This window comes from Lycorma delicatula, chromosome 2 (assembly GCF_047948215.1).
Source record: "Lycorma delicatula isolate Av1 chromosome 2, ASM4794821v1, whole genome shotgun sequence".
Taxonomy (NCBI): Eukaryota; Metazoa; Arthropoda; class Insecta; order Hemiptera; family Fulgoridae; genus Lycorma; species Lycorma delicatula.
Genome location: NC_134456.1, coordinates 95,131,704 through 95,156,379, shown reverse-complemented (window position 1 = coordinate 95,156,379; position 24,676 = coordinate 95,131,704). Strand labels below are relative to the sequence as shown.

The following is a 24,676-nucleotide window of genomic DNA, read 5'->3' as shown; positions in this document are numbered from 1 at the left end:
CGTAATAAACATTGAAAAATGTAATGTATAAATTAAATAGAAAAATATTTATTGTTTAAACAAATGTATATTTTCTCTAAGCATGTAATATTTTTTCTATAAAAAATGAGTCCCTAATTTATATATTTTTTTTCTTTTTCAGTAGTTCTCTTTTAGGAGTATTTTGAATACATATTATCTAATTAAAGGAATCAATAGTTATATAGAATGGTAAAAAAAATTCCATTACAGTAATTTTTCCTTTGTTTACTTTGTTGTACCTGAATTAAATATTTATGAATCTTTCTTCAGTTTTCATGTTATATTTGTTAAACTATATTTATTTATTATTTATTATATATTGTTTTTCATTTGTTAATAATATATATTTTATATATATATATATATATATATAATATTTGAAATGGGAAAATATAATAGCAAAACCATTATTGTCATGTACCAGTTTTGAATATTCAAAATTTGATATCTCGTGATATATTGAAAATTTAAATTAACAAATTAACATTTACTAATTAGCCTTTAAATATATAAATTGATATTAACAATATATTTTAAAAAATAACACAAATTAAATCAATTGTTAATAACTTACACAAATATTTTGTTTTACTATATATATATTTTTAATTACATTAATTTTTATATAATTTTATTTATATTTTTAATTAGTTTGGCTTTCTATAGAATCTACTTTTGTAATAACTTGTAAACTTGTTCCTACTTAATTTTGCTTTAACTTCACATCATTCTCCTTTAGTTTGACTGAACTTCATATACCTTTATTGTTTTATGGTACTTGATGCTTCAATTGTTCGGGTGTGTGACCACGTTTGACAGGATTAACAAAATTTTTTAAGAGATTCACAATTAGACGAACCTAATTTTACGGGAATTTACGAGTCCAAGTGTACGCAATTTAAGAAGACTACGTAACAACAGGCGATACGAAAAATACAACTGCGGTAATGTAATCGGAAGCGTCAGAGATAAACTAAGCAGTCACATACAATGTTAGAATTATAAGTTAATATGCAAAATTAAGTAAATTCAGCATTTAACATTTCTTGACAGATGACAGACTAAGGGGTGCTTTCGCTCTCTGCCGAGAAACTGAAAAAAGGATTTTTATCTCTTTATAGGGGTTTGAATAATACCAGAAAATATATTTGCTATCAGGGAGGCCTTAATTAATAAAAAAACATTCTTCTATAGGCACAGAGTGGACCACGTGATGCGCATCTACAATCCTCTCCCTGTAAATAAAGAATTGTTCTTTTTACTGCTAAATATTACCTTAATAAAAATAATATACGCTCAGAAATTAATTAAAATAATCTGTAAAGTAATTGACAAAGACCTGCTTCTAGGAGGAGAGAGTCGCTGTGCGCAGCCGCCCGGCACACTACTATTGGTTCGCTTCACGCCTATAGCAGCTAAAATAAAAATGTGAGCATACACAGCAAACAAATAAACCCACGCACCATACTCTTTTATAGAGAGCGAATAGTCTGACACGACCTTTCACTCCCTCTGTCTCTTTCTGATTCTCTGACTGTTACTTTCATTACAACCTTGTCTAATTACCATTCCTAAACAATGATTTTCTACTATTAATACATGGTCTAAACCGGTTATTAGCTGTAACTAGGGAAAAGGGATGCCTATCTCCAGCCACGAAAATGTTACATGGTTTATGTTTCATTATATATGATTTTGCCAACTGTAACTAAATAACGGTCATGAATTTAGTGTACTAGCAACAGCTATAAAAAATTTTACAATGAAAAACTCCAAAATCCTGAACATTTTTGACCGTTTCCTGAGTTGTGATTTTTCAACACAGTTCTACTCCAAATCTTTCCTTTTTTATCACCAAAACATAAATATAATTTTTGATAACTCGTTCATATAAAGAGGTATAAACATTCAAACGAATGAATCTTTCGTGCGCTGCTCACAGCTGCCCGACGCACATGTAAGCGTTCTGCGCCATTAGCTTCTAAAATCAAAATCCGAGGACATACAAAAATAAACCCACGCATCATCCTTTTTAATGGGAAACATATCTATTTTCTCAATTTTTGGTGTACAGTGTATCACATGTATTTATTGTTTAGAAGTTATGATCAAAATGAAATAAGTAGGTTGTTAAACAATTTGTTTCCTAGCGATTCAAGTATTAACGTTGTGCATTTATGTTAAGTCATAATTTATATGGCACGCTTCTGGTGGTGTAAATATCTGCATTATATATTCACATGCACTAATTTGATCTTTGTAATATTACAAAATAACAATATTTCTTTCACTTGGGTTTGATTTAAAATTAATTTGTTATCCGCAATAAATTTTTTTAATAATACGCAATAAAAGCATCAGGGCCTGTAAAGGTTCAATTAAAGGAATAGTATATGAACCTGGTTATACTGTTAAACAGTAATTATTGATAAATGATTAGAAAACTGGTAATTAACAGTAACTTTTTTAGTAAATGCTATTTTAAGTAATATCCCTCTGTGAATCATGAGACCTTGCTGATAATTACGGGGCTTGAATGCTCAGTGATACAGAGTAGGGCTCGAAGGTGCAACCATATTGGAGAGGTATCTCTTGAGAGCCAGACTAAGGAATGATTCCTGAAAGAGGTCAGCAGCTCCAATGGCCATAAAAAAATCACTCAATCTTCTGAGTACTGCACAGCTGAATGGAATAAAAAACTACAGCAGCCTTTTTTCCAAGAAAATGTAACTATCTGCATTTTCATAACAAAGATGGAGGCGCCTTCCTTGGTAAATTATTCCAGTTGAAGCAATCACCTCAACTGCCTCCCTGGACACCGTTCTATAGGCGGGTGCTACTCTGAGGCAACTCCTCCTGTGGATAGACTCCAATTTACCCATGTACTTGGCAAATCTTACAACGCCCACCCACAACTCAGCACCACATAGCAGGGTTGAATAGATCATGCCAGTAAGCAGTTTCTCCTTTGTTGGGTGGGGCTCTTGTATTTGGGAGTAGGCTAGCAATAAGCCTGCTCATTTTCTTGGCCTTCTCACCAGCCAGACACTTTTCTACCTGAAATTACTTGAAAAAATTTAAAAATGGTGAATATCATAGTGTATTCAATAGTGGCACTTAACACTTGCCCTTGCTGTGTGTCACAGGCACATATTTGACAGCTGCTTAGTTTGAGTTATTCTTCTTTCTCAGTTATTGTTTTTTTTTTAAATATTTCAGTGCAAATTGCTCTTAATTGTGTGATAAATTAAATGATTTCTCAATATCTGAAGCTATCAATTACTGATTTTTGAAAATTCAAAATCCAGATCCAAGCCTCTAAATTCTTCATTCAAATCCCGTGGTCCTCCATCATTGTTCAAGATACATTAAATATTTATTTAGAAATACTTCTCTTTCTTATATATATATAAAATGTTTGTATACTGTTGCCACATAGTATGTTTGTTATCAGTAAGTGTGATGCTAGCTGGTTGATGCCAGGGGAGCTTGCAGTCCACCTACTCCTTCCCACCAAGCAGGCTGATCGTGCAACTCTCCCACCACATGCAGGTTAAGTATATAAGCATGCATGTGGCAAAGCAAGAGCGACTCATTCACAGACCATCAGCAGGAGCAAACCAAAAAGAAGGAGGAAGAAAGAAGAGCCTTGGTCGGTCCAAAGTGGGATCGCATGGTGGATGCCAGCATCCTTTCCTCTGGCAAGGATGCGCACTTAACTTACACAATAATTAAACTTACCATATTAATTTCTAATAACTGGTTTTCACAGTATCCCACATTTTCAGTTTGTTTTGATGTAATAGATTTAGAATTTAATACAAACTATTTAATAATTTGTCATTTTATTTGAAGTTATGTTTTCTATTTTGAAATTTTGAATGATATGACCATATATGTAAATTTTGCTGTCCAGAACTGTAATGAATGTATATTTATTTATTTATATAACTGTGGCATATGCTATGGCAGTGGCACTGTTATTGGTTAAGCATTGTTTGATAGATAACATATTGTGCAAAGTGTGTTTTTTCTCAACAAAAATTCATTCAGTTTTAATTCAGAAAGGGTTTTTGATTATCCTGCAAAATTTCTTTTGAGAGTTTGAAATTTGGCATTTCCACCATTCAAATGTATCATAAGAAAATTATTTACAACTAAATTATATACAAAAAGTAATGTTTTCTTCAAAAAATATAATAAATTTTTTTTTTTTCATAAGAAAACTAACAGAAATATTAAAATTAGTCAAAAAGAATGTGATTAATCACATCAAGATTATAATACTATAAAGGGATAAGTGAGAGATTATATTAATCAATTAAGATGTTATTAACATCTTATCATTAGAAGAGTAAATAAATAACTACATGTTAGGAAAATTAAATATATAAAATTTATAAATTCAGATATTTTCCTATTATATACCTTTTACAGTACACAGACCAATATATAAATTAATTTTTTAGTACATAGATAGCAATATGTAATTGGAAATAAAAGTACATAAAATTTAGAATACAATAACAGTATGAAAAACGTGAATAATTCACAATAAAAAAAAAAAAAAATGAATTATATTAACACAAAAAAGTATAATTTTTAAAAGAGTAATATTTGAGCAGACATTTACACAGCACCCTGCTAAGATTTTTAACAGCACCCTGTTAAAAATTCTGTTTTCAAATTTTTGTCATAAGAAACTTCTGTTGTTACTGCAGTAAAAAACTCAAATCCGAGTTAGTTTCATATTCAACTGGCTGCTGACCCCTGAAAAAAAGTGAATTATGTTATTTCACTGTACTAAAGACAATTACAACGCAATAATGATATTAAGGATCTAGAAAAAAACAGTTGAACAATATGATGTATATGAAGGTGAAGAGCATTACATGGAAAAATGGAAAGGGAATGGTAAAATGAGAGAAACTGAGGATGAGGATGGTAAAATACTGCAAGAGAAGAAAGATAGAAAGTATGACGAGAGAAACCTGATGAACTAAATATAGAAAAGGAATGGGAGCTCAAGAGGATAAAGGAGCATTGATATTAAAATGTGAAGTACAGAAAGCAATTAAAGAAATTAAGAATAAAAAGTCAGTTGGATTATATGAACTTCCTATAGAATTGTATAAATGCTTAAATGAGGAAAATGAGGAAGAAATAGTTGAACTGTGTAATAGGATCAGTAAATGGCTTGAAGACTTTGTGAAAACAGTAGATACCAATTATGAAGGAAACAGGTACAGTAGCCCATGCTGCAAAAATATTATTTGAATCTTAAACCAGAGATTGATAAGAATAATGGAAGAGAATGTGAAAGAGTAACAGTTTGGCTTCTGGTAAGGGGAAGGTATGAGAAATGTAATAGGGTGAAATGTTGACAACTGCATTGAAAGAGTCAGTAGAAGGAGAAAGAAAGAAGACGGATGAAATTAAAAGTGATGTGAGACATACGATTCTTCACAGCGCAATGATTAGAGTAGATTAAAAATAAGTAAATGAAATTCTTAGAATTGCTTGTTGTGTTTACAACAATTCATAAATAGTACATTAGTCATGTATGATTATATTATTATTAGTTGCTATACGCAGGAAGTAGGCCTAGATCACAACATCAATATATGTTTTGTATACCACAAAAGACATATAGAAGACCAATTTATACAAAATACTAGTACATAGGCTTTCAGTCCCTGCGCCAATATATGTACCGGTGAGTATAATCAATTGTAACTTTAGTGTAATAAAAAACATTAATCCTTTTTAAAAATAAAGTTTAAAGGAATGAAGTCAGGTTAATCGCCAGCTGTCTCTCTCTCTCTCTAAAGTCACACTAATACTTCTGCTTTCTAAATAAGCAGAAGTTCAATTACGCTAGATGGAGTTTTCATTAAGTTAGATAACTTCACACTATTGGAATTTTTTGGGCCAATGACTTTTACTAATTCATGCCAATAAAATAAACAATAATACATTCGAGGTCTTAAAACCAAAAGAGTGAAAATTAATGATAATTTTTTTTTTGTCAATTTTTCATTCTAGTTTCATGGTTTTTTCTTGGTTTTATGTATCAATCTTTTTACAATTACAGAGACTGAAAGAAATTTTTAATATAATAAAGGTCGTTTAATAATCTTAATAGCATACACACCTGATAAAAAGTCTTGCCTTTCTATCACCTTTCAAGGTAAGTTTGTTCCCATTCAAATGTAGCAGACTTCCTTCTCTTAAACCGACAACTGGTGGCGTATTAGGAATTTCATGATACTGGTTTATTCTTTGTTCTCTTGTCTCCTAATCAAATAATAAAATGGGCTCAGTGAACATGTACAATTCAGAAATAATTTTGATTAGTTTGTCAGTGACAACAAATTTACTACACAAGGACTATTAAAATTCAAATAACATTAAATAATAGTGAAGGTAGGTGTATCAGAACTTAATATTTTTTTGTTTTTTTTTTACCTCCGGGTCCACTGTTAGTAGTTATTGCTCAGAGGATGTGATGAATGATTTGTAGCAGTACTTAATATGTTAATAAAATTTTACATCCTTTTCAAGTAATCAACTATATTAAATTCTTCAAAATAATCAGATTAATATAACAAAATAACATAAAACTTGAATATTGAATTTTTTGTTATTCTATATGAAAATAGTTTAAAATTTTAATAAAAAAATTGCGATTTATCTTCTAAGAGGAATTACATTTATTTAATTATTTATGGTACAAAAAATCTATTACTAACGTTGAGGTAATGAATACAATGCATTGTATTCTGACAGGAGTGCACTATATATTTTGGTCTTTTTCATAGCTGTGATGCATGTATTGTCCTGAGATGTAAGTCACTAGTCAAGAGTTCCGTTCTCCAAGAGTAATAGTATTCATTACACAACCAATCCCTAAGGTGAGCACACTGAAGGTAATACAGAGCTGAACGTTTGCATTTTAGTAGGTTTGGCATGCCACAGAATGTTTGGATCAGTGAAGAAAGCAAGAAAGGAAATTGTTTCACTTCTCTATACTGTTAGTAAGCTTAGTATGTTGACATCCCTCTCTTACAGTGTTTAGGAATTCAAATACAAGTTCCCCTATCAGATCAAAAGTTCAGTAAAGAAAGCCTGTTTTACTGTTACTTGCAAGTAACAAAAGCCTTTAATTTAAGCTAGTGGAAAAAGTCATACTAATTGTGTGCTACAAAAGGATCATGTTCAAATTCTTTTTTTAAATATTATATCGTACCTAACAAATGATTTAACTAAAAATTTGGTAAATTATATCTTAAGTTATGAATTTGTAATTTTTAAATCTTAAATAAATATTCAAGGTATTCAAGGTATGGTATCGTCACTTAATTTTTCCTCTGCCCACCATTATGTGTTTTTCAAATAAAAATTTATACCTGGGGTTGAGAAACGAGTATTTTAATGAAATCTGGTATTTGTATACCAACAACTTAAGCATTATAAATAATTAATTTTTTTACCTTTAAAAATTTCAAAATGGTGGCCATTAAAATTTTTAATCATAATAGCTCTGTTAGTTTTATCAAATTATGTTTTAGGGTAAAATGCTAATCTTTTCTTAAACAAAATAATACCTCATTTTTTTAAATCTGTTGACAATCAACTGAAGTTATTGCTGAAATCTGTTAAAGTGGACTGGAAAAATTACGTAGTTTTAGTGCCTATTTTCACTTCCTTTATTAATTAAATTAAAAATAATAATTATTAGTAATTATAGAAACATGTAGATCTATATATAATCTACTTTTCAACAATAACAGGCCGGTTAAATTTTTTTTATTTATGCATTTTATAGAACTAAAAAACTTGTTCTAAAAATATATGTTTTAAGGATAAAAAATAGAGTAGATAGGCAGGATAAGTAGTATAAGTATGCTCCTCTCCTTTTCTGTTTTAGACTCTGGAACCATAAGTATTCACTTCAGAGGATTATATGTATGAACGTAAATGAAGTGTATTCTTGTACAGCCTCAGGTCAACTATTCCTGAGATGTGTGGTTAATTGAAATACAAATGAGTTGTAATTAATAGCATGAATATCTACAACAAGTGCTTTGGGCCTGCACCAAAAGGGTTAACATTAACTCCAGGTTAATCAAATCATTTGCTATCATATCAATAGCAAATATATTTTACAACAATCACCAATCAGTGAACAGACAATGGATCTTCTACTATCTTCTACAACTATTTTATTCATTTCTTTGGTACTATAGTCCTTTATAAATCTTGATCTTCTACAAGATTTTATTACTTAATAAAATTGTATTTCATTATCTTGCTGATTTATGAGTTTAATATCTGCTTTAGCGTTACGTTTATGTACTTTTCTTTTTCTTGTATCATTCAATGGTTTTTTGTATCTTGTTATGTGTCTCTATTGGTATGTATATCGCACACTGGAAACTGCTGTTGAAACTAAGTTAAAGGGTATAATTTTTTTATTCCTTGCCAAGATATTACGTAAACCTTGGTGATTTGTAAATATACAGGTAATAAATATAGAGCTGTACAAGAAAATTAAATGATTTATAATCAAATGTAAAAATAATGCATCGCAAGTAGGATTGCAACATTCCTTAGAAGCTTTACAATATGACAGGATTAGCATTCAAAACTGTTAATTAGTATTCTATACACAATAATACAAGTTAATTGGAAAACAAGATTATGTTCCAAAAACTAGATACAAAAAAAGTTTACGTAAAATCTACAGGAAATTATATGCAACCCATAAAAAAAGGCTGACAACACAGTTGTAGGACTTTCCTATCACAGAACTGTTTTCTGATGCACAGTTTACACACACAACTTAATTTAAAATATTTATCATTTTAATTAAATATAATATTTTTTGTTTATTTAATTCAATGATACTAACTGAAGCGCGCACACATACCGTATTTCATTCACGTGGGTGTGGCGATACTAGCGGCCACTATAAATCCTTTCCTACATTTTATATTATTCATTTATTTAATACTACCGCTCACCTGTGACGTTACAACACAGAAGACAACCACAGCAGCTGTACATCAGTGCTACACTAGCAGTCCTTGTGGCGAGAGGGGGTGCTAATGACACAATATTCCCATTTAGCCACTAGTTTAAGAGCATTTTTTGGGGTGAGGGTGTAATTTTGCAAATATTATTACACAAAATATACTGTATTGCAAAAAATTTTGGTTTCCAGATTTCAACGGAAATATATCCATTTTGACCATCCCTAAATCCATTTTGACTAGTTTCAGCATGACATCTGTACGTACGTACATATGAATCTTGCATAACTCAAAAATGATGAGCTGTAGAATGTTGAAATTTTGGATTTAGTACTGTTGTAACATCTAGTTGTGCACCTCTTCTTTTGATTGCAATCAAATGGACCAAAAGTTTCTAAAAAAATTTGATTTTGAACTTTTTCTTAACTGCAGTAATAAGTCCTCATTGAGAGCTTTTCAACGATATATCATACCAAATGAAATTTTAATTAATGAAATATTTGAACCTAAGAAGGGGAAAGCACATCGGTTCACATCCGACTTCATTTCCTTTTTTTTTTTTTAATTTAAATATATTGATTTATAATTAATTACAATAAATAATTCAATAACAATTAAAAAAATCATAAGTTATTAGTGAAAGATAATTTTGTCTTTTTAAAAATGTGTAAATGTAATTTAATAGGCGTACAAGGAAGTCATGTGGTGTCCACATCAGTTTTTTCAATTATTAACAAATGTGCCTATGAAAAATAAGACCTTAATTAGGTGAAATCTCAAGATATTGAGGGTGACCTTGCTCTACAGCCTCACCCCCTTGACCTTTGAGGTTGAAAATTTAATGTCATCAATGCCCCATTTGTAGAAGTAATCTGCCCAAGTAGTTCTGGACATAAGGTGATTTAGGGTGAAACCTAACACTGAACATACTATCACTAACACAACATACCAGAAAGAAAATTTCCATCTGGTATTTTGGGTTCCTTAGATATCAAAACATAAAGATCCGGTTTAAACCGCATATGACCAAACTGAATAATTACCATATTTTCCCTGCTACTGCTATAGCACTAGGTGGGAAAGTAAAAATATGTGTAAACCAAATAAATAAACTTATAATGTATCTTACATCTTTAAATACATTAGTTTTAATTTTGTTTACCTGACACATTCAGGGAAAATATTCACATATAAAAGAGCACACTTACACCTTGATGTACAGAATTTACATCTGGATCTAAATAATGTGGATTTATGTTGAACGGTACTAAATTAAGTGCACTGAAAGATGGGGGATAAATGATTGGCATGTCATTGGTAGTACAGATGTTCACTGTTGCTACATTTGTCCCAGCACTGCAACCCATGTATGGTACACCTTCCTAAAAATAAATTAAAAAAATTACAAAACAACACAGTAAGTTTCAAATATAGACATGTATAAGAAGATAATGCTTACTTCAGAATAAAAATCTGCAACATTTTAAAAACTAGTTTTTTTATTTAAAAATATTGTGATGAATTTTTAATTTTTTGTTGCATTTTTTTGTGTTTAATTTGATTTAATATGTACTATAATAAAATTTGATTTAATGATTCTATAATGCATATTACTAAATCGTATTCTATTATATCACATTAATTTTTCTTGCCTTCTGGTTATGTTGAGACAACAACCTAAAGTGAAAGTTTGACTGTAAGTTTGAAAATGAAATGGATGAACTTGGCATTTTATTTTATAATTATTAGGGCTGATGGCTCAGTTTGTTTTCTATCATCATGTTAGTTTAGTTGAAGAACCAATCAAATTATTATTTTTTTTTAATAATTTGAAATTAAGACTTTTGTAATGACATACTAAACCAAACAGAGTTTTTTAAAGAAATTACCTCAAAACCTTTTAGTGATCTTTACAATGATCTTCAGTAACTGGTGCTGCTGTTTTCATAGTGGATTCAGGTACTTTACTGCTGGCAGTTAATTTTTTTTTAATTGATGTGTGTGCAATTTAAATTGTGCCTGTTCATTTTGTAATCAATGTTGTGTGTTTTTATATGTTTATATATCATATTCTTCAAGTGCAATATTTTGGAACTTTTAGGTTACAGCTTTTATGAGTCCTGAATAGCATGTTGGTTATGTTTAACTGGTTTGGCCAGGATAAAAAATTAGAAACATCACGGTAAAAAAAAAGTTTGTTGTTCAAGTAGTATCAATGATCAGTTAGTTGGTGCTCACAATAACTATCGACTTCTTTCAGCAATTATTCTATTGTCTTCAATACCTCTCTTTCAGACCAACTTGTTCTGGTACACCTATCTACTTCTCAAAGGCAAGCAGTTTTCTGCATCAGAAATTTGTTAGCTTATTTTAAGATAGCTAATTCTTGACGATGTAGTTTCCTTATCAGCTGTGGGCCATTTATTTTAGTGCATCCCTAGATAGTACTTCCCACTCAATTGTCCTTCAGGGACTACCAGTGCCTGCCTCCATCACTACTAATTCAGATTATTTCTCCATTTACAGCTAACCATCACACTAACGGTCTTTCATCTATCTGAAACTGGGTGATGAATCCTCTTGGCAGCAGCTAGGCTCCCAATCTACATGACAATATGCATTTATCAACATAAATATATTGTAAAGCATGTCTATAAACAAAAAACATTCCTAAATAAAAAACTGTTGTAAGGTAATGCACACATTTAGCAATAAAAGAATAAAGCTATGGCTGATATTTGTGTTCCAGTCAGTTTGAAAGGATTAATTATACAGGCTGATTCAAAGAAACGGGAAATTTAAAAAATTAAATAACGTTAATTAAAAATTTTTTTAGAAAATTAATTTTATTTCATGTAATTGTACAAATGTTGCCATTTTAGGATACATACATTTTAATTTATTTTTTAAAGATGACATCTTGCAGGTGACCTCCTCTTCTACGTAAACACTCACGAAGTCTCTTCGTTAAATTGTTCATGGTTTGACGAAACATCTCAACTGGAATTTCCACAATTGCTTCTCGGATCTTCCCACAAAAAGTAATCGCAAGATGAGAGATCAGGCGATCTGGGGTGCCATCTAATGTCACCATTTCGTGAAATGACACGTTGTCCAAACAATCGGCGTACAGCTGCCATCGATATTCGTGCAGTATGTGACGTTGCTCCGTCTTGTTGAAACCAGGCTGTGTTAAGAATCGGTGGAAATCTCTTTTGTTGTTCTACAACAAAGGTTTCAAGCATGGCTACGTAATGAGCCGACGTCACTGTAATCGCAAGACTGTTATCATCCTCAAAAAAATAAGGGCCTATAACACTTTAAGATGACATAGCACAACACAAGGTCACTTTCTGGCTGTGCAACGGACACTGGTGTAGCTGCGTAGGATTTTCTTGTGCCCAGTATCTGAAATTTTGCTTGTTAACAAATTCACTGAGGTGGAAATGCGCTTTGTCTGACATCCACAGTTCGTGAACAAACTCTTCGTTATCATTTATCTTCTGAAGCATTACATTACAGAATTGTGCTCGCACTACTGCATCGTTTGGTTTCAGTTGCTGGATGATCTGCAACTTGTATGGATGGTATTGCAAGTCCTTCACTAAGATTCTTCGAACACTTTAACTATGCAATTGTAAAGATGCTGAGAGACGATGGATTGACCGATGTGGACTTTGTGTGACAGCATCTTGTAAAGCTTGAACATTCTGTGGTGTATGGACGGTTCGCTCACAGCCTGGAGGTTTCTTTTTCATTGCCGAACCAGTTTCCTTAAAATTAGATATCCATGTTTTAATTGCATGTGCTGATGGAACACGGTCGTATCGTCCCAGATTAAAATGGTGGTGAAATTCTCTACGCGCTCCCTCCACACTGTCATAGTTTTTGTAAAACACTTTGATAGCAAATGCACGTTGCGCACCACTCCAAGGATCCATGACAACTAAATGGCAGGTTAGGGTAGAGAGGCTGGCGCCACTTATCAAGTGGTACCAATCGCCCACGGCTACCAACACAACTTACAAAATTTCCCGTTTCTTTGAATCACCCTGTACTTTGTGAATTTTGATATTTATTATAATTCAGTATGTTTCAATGGTAAGATCCAAATGTGGTGGTTTGATATCTCTTGGTTTTGTTTGTTTTTTAACAATAATGGTAGTGAAGTGTTAAAGTTAAATTTTAACTTAAATATATTTAGGAATTAGATTATTTTTAATGCAAATCTGGTTGGGTAAAAGGAAGCATATATACTTTAAATTTATTATTTAAACAAAGATATCAAACAAAAACATAACAAAAATATTTTTATTTTTATCTATTTCCTAATGTGTAGTTTTTTTTTTTGGAGGTGAAAATTTATCTACGCATGGAGTGTTGGACTCCTACTGATGGTCTTATCCAACCGCCGCCAGCAGACTACAGACTAAAACCACCCCCGTTTGGACACACAGGGCACACCCTGGAAAAAAACCATTAGACATAAAGTCAGGGTACGCTGGCTCCAGACCGGTTCACTCTAGCTTCAATGGGAGTATGAACCAACAACACACCACGACTTAACATTACAACATTAACCTACTATAGTACTATAATAACTGATATATTAAATAAATAATACTACAATCACAACACAAACTTTTTTTTCCAACAAGATGCTAAACATGGTAGCAAATAATGCAATAACAGCGCCAAATCTGCAAGATAACCCTCAACATGCAAATTACACTACAAGAATTTATAAATACACAAGAATTACACTACAAGTTGTTAAAAAACTATATTTACATTACAAAAATATACACAACAATTCTACGGCGCCAGTGTTTTTTTTTTTTTTTTTTTTTTTTTTTTTTTTTGTAGACACATTATCACGTAAATAAATAAAGCCAAGAAAAACAACATGATAAACAACCCGATGCAAATTACATTAAGAAACTACAAATTACATTTACACTAATTATACTATGGATTCCACCGGTTCTCGTCCTCCACCTTCCTGGTCATGGAAGATGTTATAAACCTGGCCATGACCGCCCAGGACTCTTTAATTCAGAGCTTGATGTCAGCTATGTTGTCCGGGGAGATATGACCTACAACCCAGACAGCACTCTCTCTCTCTCTCTCTCTCCCAGCATGGGCAGTTGAAGATAGTGTGCTCAGTGAAGTCCACCTCTGCCGAGCAGTACCCACACTCACTGGTGTCTCCTCACCCTCACAGAGAGGTAAGAATTGAAACACCCATGACTGCTGAAGAATTGGAGAAGAGAAAGTAATCAAGCTCCTGCCAATTCCTGCACTCACAAACCTTCACATCAGGAAGCAGCCTCCTGGTCCAGGTCCCTTTGTTGGAAGTGTCCCACCTCCTCTGCCATCACCTAAGAAGGTTCTTCCTGACCACACTGTGGGTGACACCCTCCTTCCTCTCACACCACCTCTTGGTCATCAGATCCAAGGGGGCTCTAATGTGTACTAGTGAACAATAATTAACCCCCACCCATGGTCAAATGAGATGAGGATGATATGTGTGATATATAAATGAAGTGTAGTCTTATATAGACTCAGGCCGACCATTCCTGAGATTGTGGTTAATACTTTGGTTGTTGGGGTTTACCCAACAACCAAAGTATACTGATATCCACTGTTTAATATTCAAATCCATATAAAAGCAACCAACTTTTACTAGGATTTAACCTGAGAACCTGAGACTTTGAAAATCAGTTGCTAAACAAGTGATATGCAACGAGTTTACTGTAAACCAGCCCAGTGCGCAAAAAATACTTATCATAAACAATTTTAGTGTACATAAATCTAAGTACACTAGATATTAAGGTTTCATAACTGAAACAGTCAGAAGGGTTGTCCGTAATTTTACTACAGAATAAAATTATCACACACACACATCCGTCAGTGAATTGTGTATAGTTTTGGCAAGTTCATACTTATTGCAATTTGAAACTTATAACTCTTATAACAGTTCTAAAAAAATAAATGTTTATAAACTTAAAAGCAGACTGGAAACTTCATAAAGGTGCATATTACAAGAAATAAAATAATATTTGTCATTATACAAATTATTCTGATTTACCTTAGTGACTTTCTGTTGAATTTTTGTTATAAGATTATTTTCATAAAGCGTACTCAACAGTTTAAAGGTGTTTCCACCACCAATAAAAATTGCTTGTGCATTATCTATAGCTTCTTCAGGAAATTTAAATGTATGAATACTCGTTACATCAAAGCCTGAAAATCAAAAGAATACGTTTCAAAGTGTTACAATTTATTTTTTCATATTCTTTAACTTAATAGTCATCCTTAGATTAATAATATGGACCATAAATATAAAAAAAAACATGCACTAAAAGGAGAGTTATGGCTTCAGTAAATTGTGTATTGTAAACACAGTTATTCAAAAAGGACATCACAACATTACAAGCATATAGAAATTTATTTAGATAACTTACAGATTCGGTTGAGGTCTCATTTCATAGAAAAACACATCAAATTTCTCATTCAACATTCACTTTGGTTCAATATGGCTTCCATTTGTTATGTGACATACATACCAGCTGAAGTTGATTTCATTCCGGAGTGTAGCCAACAAGTCAGGCATCACCTATGCAGCTGCAGAATTAATTCAAAGTCTTAGCTCAACAAGATCAGCAGGCAAAGGTGGTACGTAAACCTGATCTTTAGTGAAACCCCACAAGAAAAAATCTAGTGGGATAAAATCTGGGGAGCGAAGTGACCATGCAGTTGAACCTTCATGAACAACTCCTTGACCTGGGAATCAAGTATCAAGAAAATTTCAGATTTCTAGGCAGTAGTGAGGTGGTGTGCCCCACCTTACTGATAATGGCGTCCATCTTGGTAATCATCATCTAACTAAGGAATTAGAAAATTTTGAAGCAAGTCCAGGTAAATGATACCATTTACCGTTACATCCTGGAAGAAAAACAGGCCATACAGTCTTTTTCTGTGTAGGGCACAAAAACATTGACCTTAGGATATCATAAATATGTTGCAAAGTTTCATAAGGGTTTTCACAACCCCATATTCAGCAGTTATGGGTAAATGTATCATTGTCTGCAATGCTATCCATCATTTCCACACAAAACTGCAGCCGAGCAGGTTTGTTGTCATCTTTAATGTGTTGAACCATGGTTAGTTTGTATGACTTCAAATGCAATCGTTCACCTAATATGCACCAAACAGTCATTTGTGTAATTCCAGTCTCATGTGAAGCATGTTGAGTTGACTTCTTTGGACTATGTGCAAAGCTTTTTCTGAATTTTTCCACAGTAGCTTCAAGGGCATTTTGTATGCTTAATAGAACAACCTGCCTCAACAAATGTTTGATACAAAGAGTAAATTGTATGCCTACTAGAAGGCTCCCTGCAGTACTCTAAGAAAAGTACGTTGAACTGCAGTTGCTGAGTGAAATTCATGAAACCACAATATTGACAACATTGTTATTACAACTTCAGACATGTTGAACATGTACTTTAATAAGGAAGACGAGTTGGATGAATGAATGATAAGTGAAAAAATACCAGCTGGAAATCAAACTCTCTGACTGATCAAGACTAGTTCATCAAGAAGCCTTTACATTCACTACATCCAATATAATACCAAAAAACCAGCTCATTAGTACACAAAAATCATCTGTATGACCTACATAATGTTTGTTCATTCAATATGATTTTCCTTCCTTTCTTTTTACTAAATTTAACATGCTATTAAATTTTGTATTATTCAAAAATGTTGAGAGCTTGATATATATGTAATACAAGTAAAAATTTGTATGTTGAAGTTAACATCTTTATATGTGTCCTGTTCTGGGAGGTAACTTACAAGGTTTGATTCTGTTTTGCATATTGCCTGCATGTTTTTTTTTTTTTTTTTTGTTTCTGAGTAAATGTGCATCCAGTCTGTCTAATTTATTAAATTGAACAGATTGGATACACATTCAATAAGACTGGATTGGCACTAGTGCAATACTACAGTTTAAGTTGTACATTTACTCGTGGGCAGTTGTGTCAATGTGTTTTGTTAGTTTGCTGTTTGATCTTGTCTATTTTATTTATAGTTTTGCAAATATAAAAGTAACATTCTATCCTAAAAATGTTAGTAATTTTATGTAACTGTGATTGACCGATCTATCTGAGCTCTGTGTATAATCTGTCCCCAGTATTTTTAATGTTTTGTACTTAAGAAGCATCATGTTGTTTACAAGTGTGGCTAGGTTAACCAATGCTAATTACATATTCCTAGTCTTCTGAAATATTTTTACTACAGTTTGAAAACACTTACATCAAAAATAAAAGCAAGAGACAAAATACTATCAGTTTTTATCACCTTTACATAGATGACAAACTCTTGTAAAAAACCAAAATTGAAGACAATGCCATATTTAGCCTGATATAATAGTGCTCCACGAAAAAAATAAATAAATAAAAAAAATACAGATATTTTTTGGAGAATAATTTTGATCAATTGTTAACTTTTTTTTAAATTTTAAATCAATTTAATTTGTGCTCCCTTATAGGCTTGGGTTAAAGGGTAAGACGACATGATCAGTTAAAAATGTGGTGCTAAGTCAATTTAAAATTTTCTGAACAGCATGACAAATTTTTAAAATACTTAAATACTTTTAAAGTACTAAAAATGATTAATGATTCACTTTTAAATTATGTGGAACTTCTTAAATTATGTTGTAACTTCATTTTAGGTACTGGTGGTGCTGCTATTAATGGTACCTTTCTTTAAGTGTTAAGAAAACCACTTTAGTAAATATCAAATATATATTCAATCTATACAGTGTTTGTTCGTTTAATACATTTCCACCAAATTTATATGTTGTAAATATATTACAGATTTAGTTGTGACAAGAGACAGGTACAGATTTACGTTGTGCAATCAAGTTTTGTGTTAAACTTGGGGAATCCACGAGTGTGACCTTTGAGAAGTTGAAACAGGTCTATGGGGAACATTGCTTTCAAGAGCACAAGTTTTCCACTGGCACAAATCATTTTTGGAAGGCCGAGAACACGTTGAAGATCAACCTTGCTAAGGGAGACCTTCAACTTCAAAATCTGATGAAAACTGAGCGTGTGAGGGTTCTTGTGAGATCAGACCGTCATTTAACAATAAGGATTATGAGTGAACAATTAAATTTAAACACTTTCACCATACATCAAATTTTGACAGACGATTTGGACATATGAAAGGTTTGTGCAAAATTGGTGCCAAAAAACCTCATTACGAAACAGAAGGACAATTGAAGAAATGCGTGCATTGATCTTCTTGAGAGGATTGACAATGACCAAGAATTCTTCAATCGTGTGATCACAGGTGATGAATCCTGGATATTTGAGTACGATCCTGAAACAAAGCGGCAAAGTGAAGAGTGGCACACTCCGTCATCTCCTCGACCGAAAAAATGTCGAATGAGCAAATCAAGGATCAAAACCATGTTGATTTGCTTTTTTGAAAGTAGGGGTATCGTGCATAAAGAATTTGTTCCTCCAGGACAAACTATCAACTAAGTGTTTTACAAAGGTGTCCTTAAAAGGCTCAGAAAAGGAGTGATTCATGTGAGACCAGACACTGCAGACAAGTGGATGCTTCATCATGACAATGCCCCATGGCTATTTCCAGCAGGGAATTTTTGACCTCAAAACGCATTCCTATGGTTCCTAAACCCCCCCGCCACCCTATTCACCTGATTTGAGTCCTTGTGACTTCTTCTGTTTCCTGAAATTGAAACATGTCTTAAAAGGACGATATTTTGGAACTCTGGAGAACATTCAAAAGACTGTGACTAGCCAGTTAAAAGCCCTACCAGTTGAAGCCTTCCAGTGCTGCTACCAGGAGTGGGAACAATGACTCCGCTGGTGTATAGCTGCCCAAGGGAACTACATTGAAGGGGATAATATTGTTGTTTGAAAAAAATAAAAACTTTGGTAAGTAAAAAGTCAGTCTCATTACTTTTCTAACACTCCTCGTATGTGGCAACTGCTTACTTTGCAGTATGTACAACTACTGGCTTTTGTAGGTAATTTTGTATTAAATACAATGCAGTCTTATAACCCAGACATTTGATGTTTGTAGAGTATTTTCAGTGACACAAACAGCAATGAGTTGGAGTTTATACACACCTTTCTCACAGATAATTTCTAGATCTACAAATGAAGTATTTACTTTATCTCCACCAATTATTTCAAACATGAACTTATTTTCACTATCAAAACTAAAACGATTTTAATATATGCACACTTTTGCTGCACACAGAGTATTTAATTTTCCAAAAAATATTATACCAAAAAAAAAAGGGCAATAACACACTCAAAAACCTACAGGACTAAGTCAGAAATATAGCTACAGCATTCATTGTAAACTATAATGACAGTATTGTGGCTTCGAAAAGCGAGATAGAGCAACTGGAAGTCAATTCTTAAAAATGAAAAACAAAATGCAACAAAAGAATACACAACACAATACCAGATTACCTTTATTACCCCAAATTTCTGAACAATAACATCCAAGCTTAACTGGAAACCTTTTGCAAAGCCACTCAGTGGTTGATACACGGCTACTGGAATGAGACAAATTTCTTACACTACTTTTCTCACTGTGGAGATATCTCATGGTGGTGCACATTTTTTCCTTTAAATAAACCACAGCAAATAGTCACAGTCTGTGAAATTGGTGGTGGGCTGGCCGTTCTGTGGTCCTTTCTTTTGCAACCTTCTATTTTGGTAATTCACATCCAAACTTTCCCTTGCCACAACGGCCTAGAGAGAGAGGGTGCATTGCCCTGTTAGGATAAGCAATGTTTGTGTTCATCACTTTGCATCGCTTGCACCAAGTTCATGAAGGATTTCACAAACCAACCAGCATTATGACTCTACCCCAAAATTCATATTCCTAATATTCCGTCCCATCTAACCATTAGCCAAACTGAGACTGATTTGTGTTTTGAACATGTTTCTTAAATAACCTGAGGATTCTCTATAGCATAATAATGTGCATTTGTGTTAAATAACATTTCCATTCACACAGAACACAATTTCATCAGAAAAGTGCAATTTGAGTAACCAAAGTATCTCAAAAACTTATTTAGCAAAACTTTGAGTAAGCTCAGGTGTACGACTTTTACACAAAATGAAAAAAGCTGACAACAGCTTTTTTCATGCTTTTCAGCTCTTTTCAATTCCTACAACTGTGTTATAGGACTTTCTCATCATGTGGCTATTTATAAATAAAATATAATTAATATTTTAATGACATATTGAAAAAATCCCATGTTATAATTATAAGATAATAATATTGGTTTGAGGTTAAAACCCCAAATTTAAAATCTGTATTACTAAAATAAAAGCTTCTATTACTTTAGATATTAAAATCATTCCCTTGAAAATGTTCAAATTGATACCTCACACAACCATGTTTGTTACTTTTTGTGCCAAAGTCAAAGTTTTGCAAATATCCCAAAGTGGAAGTCAAAGTTCAATTTTATAAAAAATCTGTTTTTTAAAGCATTCTTGATTATAATAAAAAAGGGAATGACGAAAATTTTTTTTAAATTCATGAATTTTGGACGAGTCAGGCTGCTTGGTGGGTATTGAGTCTCCCAGTTTAGTAAAGATTAATTTATATGCGTAATTACATGACAATAGAAGACCATCATAGCGATCACAACAAAGCTTCAAAGTTTAGAGCATTTTTTGGGATGGGGGTGTAATCTTGCAAAAACGTTTTTTGCAAATTTTGTTACTTTTTATTAGCTAACAAACGTACCTAAGAAAAATACAACCTTAATTACGTGAAATCTCGAGATATTAAGGGTGACCTTGCTCTACACCCTCACCCACTTGACCTTTTAAGTTGAAAATTTAATGTCATCAATGCCCCATTTATAGAAGTAATCTGCTCAAGTTTGGTCAAAATTGGTCAAGTAGTTCTGGATATAAGGTGATTTAGGGCGTGACACCTAACTTCGAACAAAACAAACATCTGGAAAATTTCCATCTGGTTTTTTGGGTTTATCTGTCAAAACATCAAGATCCAGTGCAAACCACATATGCCAAATTGGTCCGATTACAACTTTCCCTTCTAATGCTATAGTGCTATCTAGATGGGAAAGTAAAAATGAATCTTCAAGTTTAATATACTATTAAATAATACACTATTTCCCTTACACTGTACATCAACATTAAATGTACTCCAAATGTGTAGCTTTATTTCTAACCCATTCTGCAAATAAAATCTTCAATTTAAAACCTTATAACATACCAAACTCTTTTAATGGTTTTCTAACCGTCTCAGTATATTGTTCATAATCAAAAAGAGCATACGGTATAAATAAGATTCTCGAGACATTTTTCCTAAAACACAAAAATAATATTAATTAGAATGACTGAATTATAAAGTACAATAATAAGTAAAGGTATTTGCCTATAATAATAAAATAATGAAACATTTAAGGTCAACTGAGAATCTTCCCTGATTTTATTTATTTCATTAATGTCCTCTTACAGAAATTTCTCAAGAGAGCAAAAAATTGCATAAAAGATGAAAAAAATCACAAACCTAAATCTATGACAAAAAATAGCAAAGAACATAGAGATTTGAAGAATAAGTGATGTACTTATTCTTCAAATTATTATTCAGACTCAACTATCATTATTCAGAAGCAACAAAATAAGCTGACTATAGCAAAATAATATAATTACTGTAATAAAATAAAATCTTCATTGGAGGATGTGGCAATTGATGTCATATACTATAACAAGGGGCCTATGGTTGCTCCTGGCATCAACTATCATCTACATATTCTTGAGAGTTGGAGACTCAGATATTGCACAGACTGTCTCTTTGTCATCTGCAATAGAAACTAAACCCTAGCCAATCTCTTTAATATGCCTGATTTTCAGGTTATTCCTACTGACTCAGACAATCTGAAAATTCAACTTTATTTGTTTGGTTTTTGTGGAGCCTTCTTTCTTGATCACAAAAATTAGCTCTGACTTTCTGTATTCCTCCTAATTGACCGAAGGTAGGCACTTTGGCAACAAGCCACGGTTATTTAATAAGAGGTGTCAGTTGATTTGTCAAGCTTCGGCAGAGTTGCACCCGCTACCAATGGGCATGGAATTCCTTGTTCCAGGGGGTGCGGTTGCGCTTTGACGAGGGCATTTTGTATGAGCATACGACACTACAATGCTTAGGTGGCAATGCTTAGGTGGCATGTAGTGGCGTTTCGACGGTGGTTAATGAACGAAGGTGAATGTCACGCGGGACTCCGCGATGGAGCTGAGCGGGAGTAGGCGTTCATTCTCCTCTCTCTGGTAGACCAGATTGGAGTCTGTTTATTCTTTGCACTCAAATTTGAGTTATTAACGCTAGCTGGGTTCATTAAGGGAACTAGGTCTAAATTTTGTTGTTGCGATCAACACTTTTTAGTGGAAAGTTGTTGTTGTATTGCCTCGAATACGAGACATTCACGAAATTGGCTCATTATTAAGTAGAACTAGGCGTGGGGTTCGCGCTTCCACGTGTAGGCTCTTAGCTTTGTTCTAGAGGGCTACAATGTAGCATTAGGTGTCCGAGTCTTCTTTGGAAGGCGATTGCATTGCGGGGAAATTACTGATGTAGATGTCCCTTGGGGCATCTGCATCAGTGGCATCTCCCCGAGGCCGGACTGAACACTGTGGAATGTGATCAGTATGAGGGCAAGATGACCTCTGTTAAAGCCACTACTGGCAAGGAACGAAGGGGGTGGTGTAGCGACTGGACACGCTACGTTGGTGGGATGTTCTCCTCTCAGGGGGGAATCGAGATGTATTCCTCCTAGTAGGGTAAGATGGGCAAAGCCCACAAATATGACAACTACTGACAGAAAGCTATGGGCAACCAGAGGGGACTGAGTATCCCCATCACTCTTTACACCTCTTAGCCACTACTGGATTGACTATGTAGCATTCAAAGACAAACACAGATTCAATGATTAGTCTTTATTTTAAAAAGAACACAAACTGGACTAGAGTTACCCCTTGCTTGTTAAAGGGACTTACAAACAGGCATCGTTGCTACATGCTTGAAGAACAACTGGTGTTTTACAGAGCCCTCTTTGAGGCGAGTGAATTCCCAAATAATGCATCAAATGCATTTAAAATTATACTCTCAGAAAGATGAGTTAAGTGATGAGTCTAAACTTCTGACACAATGTAGCTGTACAGTCTCAAGCACAAAAATATTAGCAGTAGCACAAGGTACACTCTCATTCACTGGGTCAAAACACTATAGAGACTCAAGTGATCACTCTAATCTAAATATATGGAAGCAAGACATGAAACGAGTGATGTAATAAAGAGGAATGAGCGTAGAAGAGTAGGAGCCAAAACGAACTAAGGGATAAGGATGGGTAGTAATTGTCTATGATTCCTAAACAGACTGTGATAAGATTATTAATAACGTAGAAAGTATAAATACCAGATTTGAATTGGCTGTACAGAAATTAAGAAGACAAAGATTAAAGTTGTAATCATTTCAACTAAGTATACAAATGAAGAGCTAGAAACTTTTATTTGAATCAGAACTTCATGCATAAATGGATAGCTATTGTATAGTAATGTAAATTCAAAAGGTGGAGCACAAAACAGAGAACAATCAATTGAAAGAAACTAGCTCAATTGTTTTTTTTTGGAGGGTGTAAAACACTTTGGCATTATCATCGCCCAGAACATATTATAATACCCATCGAGTAGGTCTACTGGTGAACGCGTCTTTGCAAATTAGCTGATTTCAAAGTCGAGAGTTACAATGTTCAAATTTGAGTAAAGGCAGATACTTTTATACAGATTTGAATACTAAATCATGGATACCAGTGTTCTTTGGTGGTTGGGTTTCAATTAACCACACATCTCGGAAATGGCCTACCTGAGGCTGTACAAGGCTGCAATTCACTTATACATATCATCCTCAGAAGTAGTACCTGACGGTGATTCCTGAAGGCTAAACAGGAAAAAAGTTGCTAGATTAAAAAAAAACTGATCTGGATCCCATATGACTTCCTTGTACCACTTTAAATTACATATACACATTTTTTGCTGCAGTTCATTTAATTTTATTTCATTTGAAAGTGAGATACGATCCTCCAATTCTTTAATAAAGTGGACAGTTACACAATTGCTGAAATATTAGTTTTTATTAACATCAGATATTTATACAATTATTAGTTCAACAATCTTACATGAAATATTAGGATAGAGTAAAATTCCCTGTATTACTCATATTACTAGATCAGTATTATTTGTATCTTCATTAGTTGCTGATTAACAAAAGTTTCAGATTCCTGGTGTGTCGTATAAAAAAAAGTTAATAAAAATTAAACTATTCCATTTAGTGAACTTCTGTATACTGGTTACAAATATTAATTTCAACCTTACAGTGTAGAACGTTCAGTTTTTATTACTGGATTATTTGATGAATAATCAAAAATGAAAAAGAAACAATCATACAGGATAAAAGAAAGATAATGGGAAGAAATATATCTCAAAAAAAAGACAAGAAGAGTAATATGAAGAGGAAGAAAATGTTAAAACCAAAGAAAG

General features: G+C 33.0%; 1 protein-coding gene across 3 annotated transcripts in view; it reads right to left on the bottom strand.

The window, feature by feature from the left end:
- Positions 1-602: 602 nt before the first annotated feature.
- Positions 603-24,676, bottom strand: part of LOC142319021 (alpha-aspartyl dipeptidase-like) — a 32,522-nt gene continuing 8,448 nt past the window's right edge. For all 3 annotated transcript variants that reach the window (XM_075355829.1, XM_075355830.1, XM_075355831.1), the window contains 5 exons: positions 21,357-21,448; positions 15,148-15,302; positions 10,265-10,438; positions 6,176-6,318; positions 603-4,791 (listed from right to left, as the gene is read on the bottom strand). In XM_075355829.1, the coding sequence (XP_075211944.1) occupies positions 4,734-4,791; positions 6,176-6,318; positions 10,265-10,438; positions 15,148-15,302; positions 21,357-21,448 (622 nt within the window). In that variant the 3' untranslated portion in view covers positions 603-4,733. The remainder of the gene's footprint in view (positions 4,792-6,175; positions 6,319-10,264; positions 10,439-15,147; positions 15,303-21,356; positions 21,449-24,676) is intronic.